General features: G+C 35.1%; 1 protein-coding gene and 1 long non-coding RNA gene across 2 annotated transcripts; one reads left to right on the forward strand and one right to left on the reverse strand.

Annotated features, from left to right (window-relative positions):
- Positions 1–1,391: 1,391 nt before the first annotated feature.
- LOC306989393 lies at positions 1,392–3,969 on the forward strand. The gene is made up of 3 exons (XR_013795627.1): positions 1,392–1,804; positions 3,178–3,356; positions 3,876–3,969. It is a non-coding gene; the product is annotated as an uncharacterized lncRNA (long non-coding RNA).
- A 2,111-nt stretch (positions 3,970–6,080) lies between these two features.
- On the reverse strand, positions 6,081–8,871 carry LOC306989514 (uncharacterized protein). The gene is made up of 4 exons (XM_079595326.1): positions 8,745–8,871; positions 7,707–7,942; positions 7,424–7,608; positions 6,081–6,863 (listed from the first exon to the last, which is right to left on the reverse strand). The coding sequence occupies exons 1-4, from the start codon at positions 8,806–8,808 to the stop codon at positions 6,095–6,097; spliced, it is 1,254 nt and encodes a 417-aa protein (XP_079451452.1). The 5' UTR covers positions 8,809–8,871; the 3' UTR covers positions 6,081–6,094.
- Between the last annotated feature and the right edge of the window lie 7,798 nt (positions 8,872–16,669).

Consider the following 16,669-nt stretch of genomic DNA (forward strand, 5'->3'; position numbering starts at 1 on the left):
TTCAAATGCTATAGAGAGCACTTCTACTGGGTCAATTTCAGATCATGGAATCAAACCGTTCTCTACATTGTATGTTCTTTGGATATCACCTTTTGATAATCTGGTAAGTTACTACCACAGTATCACTTGAGCAAGTTTTTTTTTTTTTCATAATGATTTTGATTTGGCCATATGCATTACCTTTTATTGATAAATTATCATAATTTTTGGCCTGATTATCCATGTTAAATTTTATCTTAAGGCTTGTTAAGAACTGCGTTCCAGTTTGCCTACTTATAAATTTATCCAAAGCGACTTACATTGCATTCAAGATACACATTTTACATTTTGTCAGTTCTTGCTTTCCCTGGGAATCGAACCCCCGACCTTCGCATTGCTAGCGCCAACGCTCTACTGTTTGAGCTACAGAAAATCCTGTAAAGTTCACATTGTTAGTTAAGATGATGTTAGTAATATAACATGGATAACATTAAATGAACATTTTTATCAGTTGAAATTTGTATTATTAGTGAGTGACTCAAACCCCCTCTCCATGGGTTTGCATGTTTGAAACCTCGCTATGTGTCCATCCACCTATTTTTATGTGCATTTTGCATGAAAATATGCACATAAATGTTAATGTCTGTGTGTAAGTGTTTGGAATCTTTTCCAGTGTAAGTATGTAGTCTTCAAATGTGTTGAGTTCCTTCTTAGAATGATTCAGCTAGTCATAAAGTGTGCTTCAAGCTTAACTCAGAATAGAGCATACTCAGCATAGAGTAAAAGGTTGATTCTTGGGATTTAAGAATCAGATTGTCTAAATGAGAATTGATTAAATTTGAGAAATCAACTATTTTAACTCAACACTACTTATTAAACCACAGTTTTGTCATTATAGTTCTGTGTTCTTTTCATTTCAGGAAAAACACTGTGACCCTGTTAATGTTGCCCAGCCTCCAGTGGATTTGCCCTTTGTGCAGTCACCAGTGGCTCTATCCCCAGCCCAGTCACCAGTGGCTCTATCCCCAGCCCAGTCACCAGTGGCTCTATCCCCAGCCCAGTCACCAGTGGCTCTGACCTCTGTACAGCCTTCTGTGGCTTTGTTCACAGCCCAGACTCCATTCATTCATTTTAATTTTGAAGACCAACCTACAGAGCCAATTGTCATTGGTATTGATGAAGAGACACCACTTAGTTCTCCATCTCCCCAGCAATCAGACATTGTAGATCTATCCCTAATAGATCAAGGGAGGTCCGTGACCCTAGATGAGTATGTTCCTATATATGCTTATTTACTTACAGTTAAAAAAAAATACTTTTTATGCATTCGCAAATTAACATAAACACACACACAAAGCCACCAACTCTTCATTTAAAAATAATAGGATGAGGTTGCTTTTGTGACTGGAAGTCCCTGCATGTGTGAGCGGGGCTTTATGCAACTAGCAATATTCTAAAATATACCATAATGTTTAGCATTTGACTAAAAACAATCCAATCTTTGTCTCTTGCAGGGATGACCTACAGACCATTCTAAAAAAACTGCAAAGCAAAATTGATGGAAACATCTGCCCAACAGCAAACCAAATTAATGTGTTCAGAGAAAACATTCTACAGTGCAGCCTGCAAGCTGTCAAGCGGCGACGATTCAACCCAGAAGCAAAATTAGATGTAGTGTTTGTTGATGCTGAGGAAAATGGGGAAGGGGCAATAGATGAAGGCGGCCCTACTAGAGAATACTTGCGGTTGTTGATGCGGGCCATCCATCAATCAAATGTCTTTCAGGGCCATGAGAAAGACCGGAGTTTGGCTCTAGACACACAAGGTCAGTACTCCTGTTAAAACAGAAAGCTTTTGTGTCAGGTTATGTTGTAGTGCTATTCAGCTATTCGGTATCCATGAAAAAAATTGCTTTTTTTTCTCTCCCAGCACTACTGGTCAGATGATGCTTTTTGGATTCCACCTCAAAGGACAAGTTGGGTATTTTACACTTAAAGCCCTGTTTTCAGATTGTTTCTTATTAAATAGAACGGTTAAGATTAAAATTTGGACAGATGCTGCTGTCCCGAGAATTTGTTTTCTTTCGCTCGGGACAGCAGCATCTGTCCACATTTTAATCTTAACCGTTCTATTTCATCAGAAACAATCTGAAAACAGGGCTTTAAGTGTAAAATACCCAAATTGTCCTTTAACAGTCGAATAGTCTTTTTGATCTTTTGTGTTTGTATTTTTTTAAGGGTTCATAAACTGACAAATCAAATTTCCCAAGTCTCACATTGTACTATTAAAACAATCTGCTTGTTTCAGAAATAATATCTAACTTGGTAATCCAGTAAAAGCTTTTATTGAATCCAGACTCGTAAAATATCCATTATAATGACAGTGCTACACTGTACTATATGTCTCATGCTATTTACACCTTGTTTGCCTAGTTATGATAAAAGGATTTTGTGAGAACGCAGAAATCATGTTGCAATGATGAGATCACTGCATTCACTTGATCAATGCTCAGTGCTCTTTCCTGCAACCTTTCAGGTGATGAGGGTAGATCTAAATATAATCCTATAATTTAAACCTCACACTTTGTTAATCTATACAGCTGTTATAATACAAATGTGTAAAAGTATTCAAGTTACACATGTGTATATATAACTGTTTCATATGCAAAGATGTTTTTGTGGTTGCAACAAAAAAAAAGCTGCCACAAAATAAAAAAGGTAACCGACTTTTTATCTAACAATTCTGACTTTTTCCTCACAATTGTGCAATATTTTTTTTCTCAGAATTATGGGATAAAAACTTTGCAATTGTGATTATAAAGCTTATAGAGTTGACTTATAAAGTTTATATCTCACAGTCATGACTTTATAGTACACAATTTTGATTATATAACTTGCAGTTGTTAGTTCATATTATGCAATTCTAAGAAACAAGAATTTGGATAAAGATGAGACCTACAAAGAGTCAAAAAGATGAATCTGTTTAAAAAATTGTCTCAGTTTTCCTCAGTTACATTAGAAATGTAAGACTAGAATGTAAGGATGACAGTCCTGTTTTCACCTGCATTTAAAATTGTCCAATTATGATCACGACAATTAAGCCAGGGGTGACTGAGGGGTAAAATATTAACTTTTTAAAAGTATTTATAATGGTTCTGTAGGAATTTCTGAAGTCAATATTTCTTCTGTTTTACTTTAGCTTTGGAGAATAGGTTGTATGCATCAGTGGGGAAGATGATTGCTATGTGTGTCGTCCATGGAGGAGTTGGCCCACATTTCTTCTCCGAAAGGCTTTTTCAGCAGATCTGTGGTATGCCAACATCCTCTGCCTCAGTGGATGAGGTTGGAGATCATACATTGAGGGAGCAACTAATCAAGGTACAGAGATGTTTGAGAATTTAAATAATTGTTTAAAGGTGTTATATGATGATATTATTAAAGATCATTATTTTGTGTATTTGGAAAATGTGTTGACATGCTTCAACGTTAAAAACCCCCATTATTTTTCATATGCAGTGCATTATTTTAGCTCCTCTATGCCCAGCCTCTCTCAAATGTGGTGTTTTCTACAAAGCCCCGCCTTCCATCTGCTCTGATTGGTCAGCTGACCCAGTGCATTGTGATTGGCAAAACACCCACGAGTGTGTGTCAGAAATGTAATGCCACTTACCATAATTGTGAGCTACAGCTTTCAAAGTACATATAAAAACAGTGAATGGGTACATGTTGCTCAGCTCTGCTTGAGCTGGCATCAGTGTCATACAGAACACAGGGCATCTAGAGCTACTTTTCCAGGATCCGGCCGAACGGTTCTCTTTGCTTAACAGTTTCATTCTGTGCCGATACAGATGGTTTTTCCTCACAATTGTAAAATTGCTTTTTTCGCAACTGTTTTAGATACAGGAAGCAACAACTGTTCAGGAGGCAAATTGTGCCATTGCAGAAGCAGCAGACAGCTTAAGTATCATTGGTGCCTTGAGATATATATCACACCTGACAGAAAGGACCTCTCTTGTCCAGTCAGCTGCAGAGTTCTTTGTGAATGGGAGACTACGAGCTGCCTTGGACCAGTAAGTGATTTGAAGGGTTAGTCTGCCCAAATATTGAAATTCTGTTGTTAATTATTCACCCTCATGGGTTTCCACAACCCAGGACTTTAGTTAACTTCCAGAACACAAATAAAGATACTACCATGCTAACATCTCCTGAGAGTTGTCATCATAGAACACCTTTTGTGTTGAAAACATACAGTATATGAAGGTCTTACGGGTTGACCTGAGTAATTAATGACAGAATTGAAATTTGTTTTGGGTGAAGTACATTTTTAAGCCTTTCCTTTTTGACAACATAACTATCACCAGCTTGAAACTTACATTGACTGCTATGTTTGTTATGCAGGTTTTCAGAAGGGTTGAAAACTCTCGGTTTGCTGGAAGAGATGCAGAAATATCCTGCACTTTTTTATGACATGTTCGTCAATGAGCAGAGGCCCCTTCAAGCAAAGGACCTCTGCAGTCTTTTTTATGTGAACTTTTCCCCACAAGGCAGCAACAGAAGGGCAAAGGAAAACCAGACCATATGCTACTGGAGGGACTGGTTGATCGATGTTGAAGGTATGACATGGTTTTATGTAATGTTAAAGGTATGCCATGTAAAAAAATGTTTTTCCCAAATGTTTAACATTTCTACAGTATGAGTGAATACTTAAATCCATTTTCCAAATTGTGTTTGTGCCTTGTCCTGAATCACTACAATTACAGTAAATATTTATATTCAGACTGTTTCATTATGAGCAGGACACATGCAGTTAAATGATTACTTTAGTAGTAAGCAGTTAAACGCTACTTTATGTAGCTTTTAATTCTCTTGTAATGTGTCATTTGTATTTGTTTTATGCTATTGGTCCTCTATAAACAAAGAGTGATGAATAAAAACAGTGACTTAGATTTGAAGAAAACAAGTGTTTGACATGAAATGTTTTTATCTTATTTGTGGTGAATCTAACCCTTGTGCAGAACAAATACTTAGGATTGTATTTTTTATGTTTTTTTTGTAATCAGACAAAATATAGAAACCATGCAGATAGATGTAATCATAATTAGACAGGCTGGCTAATTCTGTTTAGATCAAAATATCGCTGTCAAAGAACTGCATGTACCACACATTTTATAACAGGTTAGTCTTTTGAGGTTTGTGATTTTCTGTACATATATTTTGCAGAGGGAGAGACTGATGGAGTAACTCTTGAGATGATAATGGAGTTTGCCACTGGAGCCTCCACAGTTCCACCTCTGGGTTTCCCCCACCGCCCAGAAATAGAGTTCCTCCATCAAGACAGGAAAATTTTTCCAGAGGCCAATACTTGCCTCATTATACTACGACTGCCGATACACACAGAATATGAAACGTTCAAGACCTACATGACAGAGGGAATCATGCAGAGCCCATATTTTGGTGTTGCCTGAAATGGTAATATAGAACTGCATCCATAATGGATGGGGTTTTGTTGCATTGTGGTGAGTTTGTATCTTGTTGTTAAAAGGAGTTAGCCCAGATATGAAAATTGTCACTGTTCACTCACCCTCAGTTAGTACCAATGTATTAGTTTCTTTGTTTTTGGAATAAAAAAAAAAAAGAATGTTAATTGTTCCTCTTTTAAAGGAATAGTTCAGCAAAGAAAAGAAAATGTTGTCAATGATTTATGACTTACAGAAGTCTCATGCTTTAAGCTTTAATATTAGCCTACCTTTTTTACACAAAGTAATTTTAGGTACAGTTACAACTGAGTACAGCTTTTATAAATGTAAAGTTCCATTTAAGAAGCACCTTGAAGTCAAATATGTTTGAGATGTGAATCCATTGCAAAATAAAATGCATTGCTCTGCATTATGCATGATCGTGTTTATTGTGGAAAAACAGAGTTACATTGCAAATTTTTAACTGTTTGTTCAGGTTCTCTCACTTGTACACCAGCTTTTCATAGAAAATAATTTTTTCAATGTCAGCATCTAAGCATCTATTAATTCTTCAACAGAGCATTCTTGTATTTAAAACTTTTACTTATTCAAATATTACAAAAGAATGACATTCTTTATAACACACTCTAATCTGCAACACTAGTTTGCCAAAACATTAGCAATTTCTGCACAACATACCTGAAACTTGATCTTCAAATCTGTAATATGGTCAATAGCATGGGAAACCGTTTCCATTTGCTGAGAAGTAAGGTTAATTCGAGGCTGTTCAACAGTTACAGCTGGGATTTCTTCATTTTCAGCTGTGGGCAAAGACTCAATGCCATGTTGAACCAGGAGTTCATTAAAATGTTCTGGCCTGTAGAGATCGTCTCCAAACACATTGTTGATGGCTGTGCTGTCAGTTCCTATCCTTGACAGCATTCCTTCTGTCCATATCTGTGTTGGTGTTTTATTGTTTTCTGTCCGCAAAGCATGGTGATTCCATGCCTCTTTGAAGTGCTGTAGTCTAGCTTGGATCTGTGGAAGAAAAACTATGCTGAGCGAAACTTTGTGAAGGTCATTGCTGGGATCAAGCAGTTCAGAATCTTCAAGACTGTAGAACATGCTGTAGAATGATTGTAGCACATGTAAAAATACATCCCTCCACAAACGTTCTATCCTTTGGTTGTGGACGGATTCCCCAGTAATGTGACTCCGGCGCTGAAGTCCTTGTACAAGGTTCATAAACAAGGCCACTTGTATGTTCTCACCACCGTGATCTGACCTTACCCTAGAGGGCAGACCGTAAAGGCATGTTGCTTGAATAAACTGAGACAGCACAGTACTGGCACAGTTGTCGGTGTTGCAATTTAGGTATGTGATTAGTCGTGAATGTCCATCGATTGCACCATGAATCACAAAGCCCCATCTAAAAGTGAAAAATACAAATGTAAGTTAAATATTACATTTTAGGTAGTACAGTGTGAAGAACAAAGAGGTCCTACATGTCCCACTTTTTCACAGTTCCCAGGTTTCTGTTATGCAGGACGTCACAAAACTGGAATATTAGGGACTATAGGAGTAAAATGCAAACTACACTGTGTTATACTTAGAATAATTGTATGTAATGTATTAATAATTCATATAATAAATGGATCATGTGCAACATTTGTAGTTTCACAGTACATACTCTTTCAAACCAGCTTTACAAAACGTCATTGGATCTAAAATGTCTTAATGATTTAAAATTTTGTCGTTTTAGGCCAGGACGATATGGTGAACTGTTATAATGTTATTGTAGTATTATGATTTACAATGGCTGCTTAGGTTGTGGTAATTGCATGCGTCTAAACATATTTGGCTGTAGATTCTATAAATCAAAATTGGATAATGCAAGTCTAAACTAGGCTATAATTTAGCATCACAGAAACGCACTGTCACACCATTTACATGCTGCATTAGCAGGACAAAAACTACAATTAAACTAACCTTATGAGGCGCATGTTGCCATCAATGTGCCAGAGACTGTTGGGACAGGGCACATGATAAACTCTTCTAGCCACAGTGCTACTCCATCTCCTTGCAGCAGCCGCTGGATTGATACGGACCAACATCTCACGAACCCTATGCCGGGAAACCCTCAATCCTTCTGCAACCAGTAACGCTCGCATCATCTAAAATGGTTGCATTGAATTGATTTTTTTTTTTAATAATAATAATTCGTTTATGAACTGATAGGACAGACCTTAAAATGGAATCAAACAAGGCTTACCTCACTTCCAGTATTTGGATACTGGCATTGGAGTCGTCTCACTACATTTTCAAGTTCTTCATCATCCACTCCTGACATTCTGCTCCTGATTGATAGACCAAGCAGCTTGGACCTCTTGTACAGAAATGAGGATGAGCAGCCTAACATTCTTGCCATTCGCTTGACTGTGTGACCTTGCTTCATTAAAAATTCAATTTGGTCACGTGTTATTTGAATGGCTGGTCTACCTCGGCTACCTGCAATTGAAAGTAACATATATTTGTTTTACTGACATGCAGCTCCTAATGGCAAGCAGTATAATATTAGAAAAATTGTGACAAATAACAATGGAAAGAAAGGATGGAATGGAACAAGGTAATGGTCTAAAAACAGGGTGATGGCAGATTAAAATTACTTTTTCAATATTGTTTTCTTTAATACAAATGTTGAAGAAATATAATTTCTTTATTATGAGTCATGGAACTTGACCAGGCAAAGTTGAAAAATGAAAATTAAACTTTGACCTGTTGGAGTGTCTGTTTATGTTATTTTTAAACGTAAATAAGGTACATTGATGTGTTATAATCTGAATGTCACATACAAATACATTTTTATGGATTGACTGGCCTGTGTGTGGAACCTTATCAGTAGCGTTTTTCAGTAGCCATTCAAATAATTGTTTCTTTAATCCTTATTTTCTTCTAAAATGTTAATAAAATTATGTAGGCATACAGTTTGTTGTACAGTCATACTTTTAACTATATGTATTATGTACAATAGGTATATAGATTTGAATTTGTATTATAACTGTATTAATTTTGTAAGTGAATGGTTACATAGCATAGCATGTACACTGGTTAGACTAACGTTAACGTACTTTTAATGCAGACCGAGGGGAAAGTTAAAGTTGTATTACCATGGCTACCGTCATGACCAAAGTAGAGAGCAGACAATAAACAAACACATAAACAAAACAAAAACAAGCTTTCCGAGATGCCTCGCTTGTGTATGCGGTTACTGCAGATAAAGAACATAGTTTTTAAAAAACCAGAAACTCACCTGAGCTCCTTCGAGAAACGGAAAAAGCTGTAGTTCCCTCACTCTGCAAATGCGTTGACAGCATTGTTCGAATTTCATCCAGATTTCTGTTCAATTCTTCATACGTCTCAAGAGGTAGCAAATGTGAAATTCTCTGTGCATTTCTTAAACAGTCATCTATCGCACGAAGTTCGCGCTCACCACAATTTCCCTGACTTTGAGCTCTTTCAATTTGTTGACACTTTCTTGCTATTTTGTCGAGAACAGCTGCCGCCATCGTAATCACCTAAACTACTTCATCTTTTCAATTCTCTCGGAAAACAAAAGCAGACTAACGTTAAAGTTGTTAGCGGTTAGCTAGGGAGGAGCGGAGGGGGAGGAACTCTGGGCGGTGCTGAGGAAATGTAGTTCCACGTCACGTAACAGCAGATTCGACTAGGAGCAAGTGCAATTCAGATATCTTCAAATATAATTGTGACTAGTCGTAATCGAATTAGAGATATCTCTAATTACCTTTGCGGATAGACGACGCGTCTTTTAAAAATAGCAATGACATAATTGCAGATATCTTAAATGGAGTTTTGACTAGTCAAATATATATTACAGATATCTCAAATCGGATTTCTTACTAGTGCAATTATAATTGCAGATATCTCTAATTGTCATTCTGACTAGGCGAATTATAATTATCACTCGTCAAAATACAATTGTTACTAGCTTTAAATATATTTATAGATAGTCAGGACAAAGGTTTAAATGCTAAAACGGCTTGCCATAGTTGCGTGACGTGGAACTACATTTCCTCAGCACCGCCCAGAGTTCCTCCGCTCCTCCCTAGCAATAGACAATCACTCAATGCTTCACTGAATAAATGTATCCATTTATTAAGAATCAGTCTATAGTTAATTTATTGAGTGAAGACTTTATTTGTTCAGCTACAGTAGAAAGAAATTAGGCACTGTTTATTTTATTTGTCTCTTATAGTATTTGTCATTTTGTTTGTAATTTGCTTTTTTGCTTATCTTTTTTGCTTATCTAGGCCTATATTGTAATTATAAAATTACATTAAATAAATAATTAAATAACTCGTTTCATGAAATAAGATTTTGGTCGTCCCAAACCTGTTCAGAATTGTGAAAGGTTAGCAAATGTTAACATGATTGATAATAATGTCAATGTTGCAAACATCTTTGTAAGGACACTGGCATGTAATCAGTTATTTTATAAAGGGGAAGGAATGGTCAAAAAGCAGGGCAGGAACAGAGTTTTTTTTTTTAATTAATTTATAAAACAATGATTTGTAAGTTCTGTCATATTTTTCAATTACTTTTACTGTTTTAGTTTTTTCCCCATGGTATCGATTCAGTATTGAATACTCCTCGAACTCCTCCTACTCCTCGCTCCTCGAAGACAAAATGGTTAGAAAAGGCGGGGCTTAGCAAAGGGGTGGTTTGAGTACACAATTAAGATATCTATAAAATAATTTCGACTAGTCAGAATGTTCATTCAAGATATCTACACTGACATTCTTCCTAGTCACAAAGCTGAATGCAGATATCTCCAAAGAAAGATCCTCCTAGTCAAAAAGCAGACTGAGATATCTACAATTAAATTGAAGATATCTTTAAATGAGTTTTGACTAGGACGAGTTCCAATTCAAGATATCTCTAATTAAGTTTTGCCTAGTCAAAACTCCAGTTCAAGATATCTACAACTGTAATTTGACTAGTAATAAATTATTTAAAGATATCTACATATGTATTTTTGGATATCTTAAAAAACGATGAATTAAAGATATCTCCAATTTGATTATGACTAGACAAAACCCAGTTAGAGATATCTTGAACTGGAGTTTTGACTAGGCAAAACTTAATTAGAGATATCTCTAATTTAATTGCCACTAGTGCAATTATAATTTGAGATATCTCTAACTGGGTTTTGTCTAGTCATAGTATGGCAAGCCGTTTTAACATTTAATCATTTAAGCCTACTAGTATCTATTTTCATGCTACTAGTACTTATTTTTTAGATACTAGTATCTATTCCATTAAGTACTAGTACTTATTCATTAGATACTAGTACTTATTCATTAGATACTAGTGCTTATTCTTTAGATACTAGTGCTTATTCTTTAGGTACTAGTACCTTTTTAAAGATACTAGTACTTATTCATTAGATACTAGTACTTATTCAATAGATACTAGTAACTATTTATTAGATACTAGTACTTATTCATTAGATACTAGTACTTATTCATTAGATACTAGTACTTATTCATTAGATACTAGTACTTATTCAATAGATACTAGTACTTATTCATTAGATACTAGTACTTATTTAAATAGTGACTAGTCACTATTTTTTTGTTACTAGTAAAAAAAAAATTTTTTTGCCATTGACTTCTATGGGATCTGTCATTTAGATATCAACTATTCAGTTCTGACTAGTATCTATTCCAATTGTGACTAGTACATATATATTAGATACTAGTACTTATTCATTAGGTACTAGTACTTATTTTTTAGATACTAGTACCTTTTAATAGATACTAGTACCTATTAAATAGATACTAGTAGCTATTAAATAGATACTAGTACTTATTCATTAGATACTAGTACTTATTCTTTAGATACTAGTGCTTATTATTTAGATACTAGTATCTATTAATTAGATACTAGTACTTATTCATTAGATACTAGTACTTATTCAATAGATACTAGTACCTATTTATTAGACACTAGTATCTTTTGTAATTGTTACTAGTAACTATTCTTATTTTACTAGTCACAACTGCTTTTTTACTAGTCTTATGTTATGACTAGTCAGAACGGCCACGGTAGAGTTCAATTAAAAATCTTACTAGTAAAATTTAAAATCTTACTAGTAACATTTGGAATAAATACTAGTATCTAATAAATAGGCACTAGTATCTATTAAATAAGTACTAGTATCTAATGAATAAGTACTAGTATCTAATGAATAAGTACTAGTATCTAAATAATAAGCACTAGTATCTAAATAATAAGCACTAGTATCTAAATAATAAGCACTAGTATCTAAAGAATAAGTACTAGTATCTAATGAATAAGTACTAGTATCTATTTAATAGGTACTAGTATCTATTTAATAGGTACTAGTATCTATTAAAATGTACTAGTATCTAAAAAATAAGTACTAGTACCTAATGAATAAGTACTAGTATCTAATATATATGTACTAGTCACAATTGGAATAGATACTAGTCAGAAGTGAATAGTTGATATCTAAATGACAGATCCCATAGAAGTCAATGGCAAAAAAAGTTTTTTTTTACTAGTAACAAAAAAATAGTTACTAGTCACTATTTAAATAAGTACTAGTATCTAATGAATAAGTACTAGTATCTATTAAATAAGTACTAGTATCTAATGAATAAGTACTAGTATCTAATGAATAAGTACTAGTATCTAATGAATAAGTACTAGTATCTAATGAATAAGTACTAGTATCTATTGAATAAGTACTAGTATCTAATGAATAAGTACTAGTATCTATTTATTAGGTACTAGTGTCTAATGAATAAGTACTAGTATCTAATGAATAAGTACTAGTACCTAAAGATTAAGCACTAGTATCTAAAGAATAAGCACTAGTACCTAAAGAATAAGCACTAGTATCTAATGAATAAGTACTAGTACTTAATGGAATAGATACTAGTATCTAAAAAATAAGTACTAGTAGCATGAAAATAGATACTAGTCGGTTGAAATGATTAAATGTTAAAACGGCTTGCCATAGTCATAATCAAATTGGAGATATCTTTAATTAGAATTTCCACTAGTCAAAACTCATTTGTAGATATCTGAAAATATTTTCCAATTGAAGTCAATGGAAGAATATGACTAGTCATAAAAGCATTGTAGATATCTGTAATGTATATTACGACTAGTCAAATTAACATTGTAGATATCTTCAATGCATATTACGACTAGTCACAATCACATTGTAGATATCTTAATTGCAATTACGACGAGTCAAAATTGCAGAAGAGATATCTGGAACTGGAATTATGACTAGTCAAAACTGATTTATGACTAGTACGGGAAGGAGTATTTAATGCTAAAACGGCTTGCCATAAAGGTCCTTCAAAACAGAAACTGACAGAACATAATGGTGACAGTATAGGCGCAGTAACCTGTTTCCCTAATGGTGCGTTCACACCGGACGCGAATAGCGCGTCAGGCGCGAGTGATTTCAATGTTAAGTCAATGCAAAGACGCGTTACACGCGTTTTACGCGCGTAACGCGTCTTTGCATTGACTTAACATTGGAATCACTCGCGCCTGACGCGCTATTCGCGTCCGGTGTGAACGCACCATTAGGATTCAACCCCAATCCCAATGAAGACAAAAACTTTCTTTTTTATGTTGTCATACTAACTTTAATTGTAACTTAATGAGAGTGAATCCATGCTAACGTACAAACCTAAATAGCTAACTGTTCTCACGTCATGTACAGTGTAGGTCAAAAACACATAAACGAAGGTCTAAATTTCAGTGCCTCTCCATATTAAACTGGTTAAATGTAAATTAATTTAATCTTACTCTGCGGTACATGAACAGTATTGATCCTGGATGTTGTCATCTGCGATCATCACGACCGTAAGAGGCTTCTCTCGCTTGCACTGTGATCTGTAAACCCTCACCTCCAAATTAATCTTGTTGCCTACCATATTTATATAAAAATCTAGTTCCACTTGAATGCTCCTCGATGAGAGTTTTCTTGGGACAAGGTTTTCACACTCAAGACAGTTAGCAAAAAATGTACCATGTCCTTCCAAACCTGTATGACTTTCTTTCTTGTAACACTAAAGATATTTAGTATTTACAGAGCTCAATTCCATGATGAAAGGGAATAGGGACACAGCCAAGCTCTAAACTTTATATTAAGTGTAGTTAACTACCTTGTACTAATATTTAAATTTATTACACATTTAAAGGGGTCGTGAACTTCATTTTTAAAATTATTTTATAATGACTCATAAGGTGCACTTTAATGGTATAGGATTTTTACATAAAAAATGGTCATAATTTAGAAATAATAGGCTATTTTCTACCCTGATTTTAGCCCTCTGATTTGAACGCTCTTTTGGAAGAGAAATGTCTGATGTTAGACTTCAATGTAAACGCAGATTAGATGTTGTGCAATACTGTTGAGTCTATATCTTAACTAACATCTGTTAGCAAAGCCTGCACCAAAATTGCACCTGATTGACCAAAGAACCCACAGTGAAATGTACAGAACAAACAAATAATGCTGTACATTCACATAATTGAAAATAAATTACCACTTTCCTGGCATTATGATCCTTTGGAAGTTAATGTTATTTTTAGTCCAGTGATCCTGTATCTCTCTTTCTCATCTCACTAATGTGCCAGTGGGCGGGCCAAACATGCGATGTGATGTAGAAGTAGGCATTGATCTGATTCTTCAGAGGCGGTCTTTCGTCTCACTGTTGCATCATAATGTGACAAAGTCTGAAACGAGTCATTTTCTGAGCTTGATTTCAATAAAATCAGTTTTTGGACTAACAATGAAGTTTTGAGTTCTGAAACTTACAGGATGTTTTTTTTTTTAGCACAATGACCTCTTATATATGTCAAAAGATCAATAGAAATTTGATGATCCCTTTAAATTATTTGACACAATGCATTTATTGTTTTTACATTGCACTTTTACAAAAAAATATATATATATATTTTAAAGTACAACATAATTCGTGAATTTAGTCTGATTCAGAGGGGAATCAGAATGCCAAATCCTGACTGGGCGAGAGGAGGAGCTGGGGAGGGAGGAGGGTAATTAGCTCCTGAGAATGCGATAGCTGCTGATAATACTGAAGGAGCTTATATATAGTGAGAGGCGTTGTAATCCTATAGGTAGACGTGGATCAGCTGAGAGTCAGCTGATGCCAGCTTGACTAACGTGACCTGCCAGAACTGACGCTACGCTTGACATTTGTCCTCTTTCACATTAAACCTGATACAAATAACTGCAATTGCCAATTCATAGTCATCCTATAACAGCTTTTAGGTAAATATTTCATGAATGCCATGGAAATCAAAAGCTTTTTATATCAGAGGACATGGACAGAACAGAGGATGTCAGATTTATTTTAAATTGATTTTACACAAATATGCTTTTTAAAGACATGTTTTGATTCTGTGCAGGTCTGGGCAATGCTCCAGCAGCCCGTCAGCAGAATGGCATCAGGCTAATGAATAATTTTTGGCAGGTATCACTCACATGAGAAAAGAGAGAGTCAGGCAGTGAAAGGTCATTGTCATAGGTAGAAACACACATTAAGTAGAATAGGTGATCTGGACAGTTGCATACTGTACCTTAAATACAGTGAAATTACGTAAATTAGAGAATTTATAGTGCATTGTGGACTTTTTAAATTATTTTTACCCTTCCCCATTTCTGTGGAAATGTGATGGAGTGAAATGGAGTTGGGGGGTTCAATGGATGATACAAAAAAAAGAGGAAAAGCCTCTCGGCCAGTAAATCTGTTTTGCTTGATTGATTTTAGATTAGCAGTTTAATGAAAACAGACTGTGTTTGGAGAAAGTGCTCTGCTGCTATCACTCTATCAAAGGCACTGTCTAGGAGGAAGCAAAATCACTCTGTGCTCCCATTAGACAAGGCAAAGAGAAGGTAGGACGTGCTGGGGTGATAGCAATTTCCCCTAAGACAGATAATAGTACAATTATGTTGTTCTCCATCGCAGAGATTATTTGTTTAAAGGATGCCCACAATGGCACACAATTAAAGGTTAACACCTATGCACATGTGGAGAGGAATGTCCTGTCTCTGGTTGTTTGTGTGCGTGTGTTATAGTGTTATTATATGTGTTATTATATCTGAGAGAAACAAATTCAGAGTGTTAAGAAGAACTGGTGGAGGTGACATTCAAATCCAAACCACTTTGGATAAACGCTAACACACATTTTAGGTGCTATTTGTTAAAGATATAGTTTACCCAAAAATTTACATTTTGTTCTCCCCCTCATGTTGTTCCAAACCTATGTGACTTTATTCTGTGAAACATGATAATAAAATATATTTTGAGAATAATTGTCTCTCTATCTTTTTTATTTGTTGTTGTTATTTTGTCTAAACAATCCAAGTCAGTGGTAACCAAATCTGCTTGATTATCAATATTCTTCTTCACATTATTTTTTTTAGTAATTTTCTTTTACTGTATTTTATATATATATATATATATATATATATATATATATATATATACTTTATAAGCGATTATAATTAACCTAGATTAAAATAATGTTTTAGGTTATTTTAAAAGAAAAAGAAAAAAAAAGAAAAAATCATGTTGAGGCACATGATGGGAGGGATTTTTTGAAGGATTTAATAGCATAAATGTGAAAGCATAAATCTGGTGTCAATGTCATGGGATTGATTTTCTAGGGAACATAGACTGATATACCCCGACAATGCGGTCCATTGCTTTAGATAAAAGTGTCAGCCAAATTTAAACATGTAATGATGGTTAATTTCAGTGCAGAGAGTCAACCCAACTGTGCAGTTATGTGTTGATCAGGACTGCATGATGACCATGCGGATGGCCTCACAGTTTGCATGAAGCAATGAGGAAAATGTCATTGTTGATTTGGTGTGGGTCTGTCAAGCCGCAAACCAATCTCCTGAATGGAGCTCTGCCAAAACAGTCCAAATTCTCAAATCACCACATTGCCAGATATTAAGTGACATTTTGTCCTGAGACCTGGAGGGATTTGAGTCTAGAAGTGGCCCTGAGATCCCCAGCAAATGGGCCCTGATATGGATAATCTCCTACGCTTCCCTAACAAATGGGTCCAAAGCTGTCCAAAAGCCCTGTGTCTGTTACTCCGATGACTGTGGATTTGGGCCTTACATGCTGTGTC

The sequence above is a fragment of the Phoxinus phoxinus genome (genome assembly GCF_949152265.1).
Source record: "Phoxinus phoxinus genome assembly, chromosome: 2".
Taxonomy (NCBI): domain Eukaryota; kingdom Metazoa; phylum Chordata; class Actinopteri; order Cypriniformes; family Leuciscidae; genus Phoxinus; species Phoxinus phoxinus.

What these genes read in the sequence shown, in the direction of transcription:
- LOC306989514 (XM_079595326.1), bottom strand. Translation starts at nt 8,808, where the DNA reads ATGCTGTCAACGCATTTGCAGAGTGAGGGAACTACAGCTTTTTCCGTT. An exon ending in CGTTTCTCGAAGGAGCTCAG is followed by an intron (nt 7,943 to 8,744) that starts GTGAGTTTCTGG and finishes TTTCAATTGCAG; the next exon opens with GTAGCCGAGGTAGACCAGCC. An exon ending in GGCAACATGCGCCTCATAAG is followed by an intron (nt 6,864 to 7,423) that starts GTTAGTTTAATT and finishes TTTCACTTTTAG; the next exon opens with ATGGGGCTTTGTGATTCATG.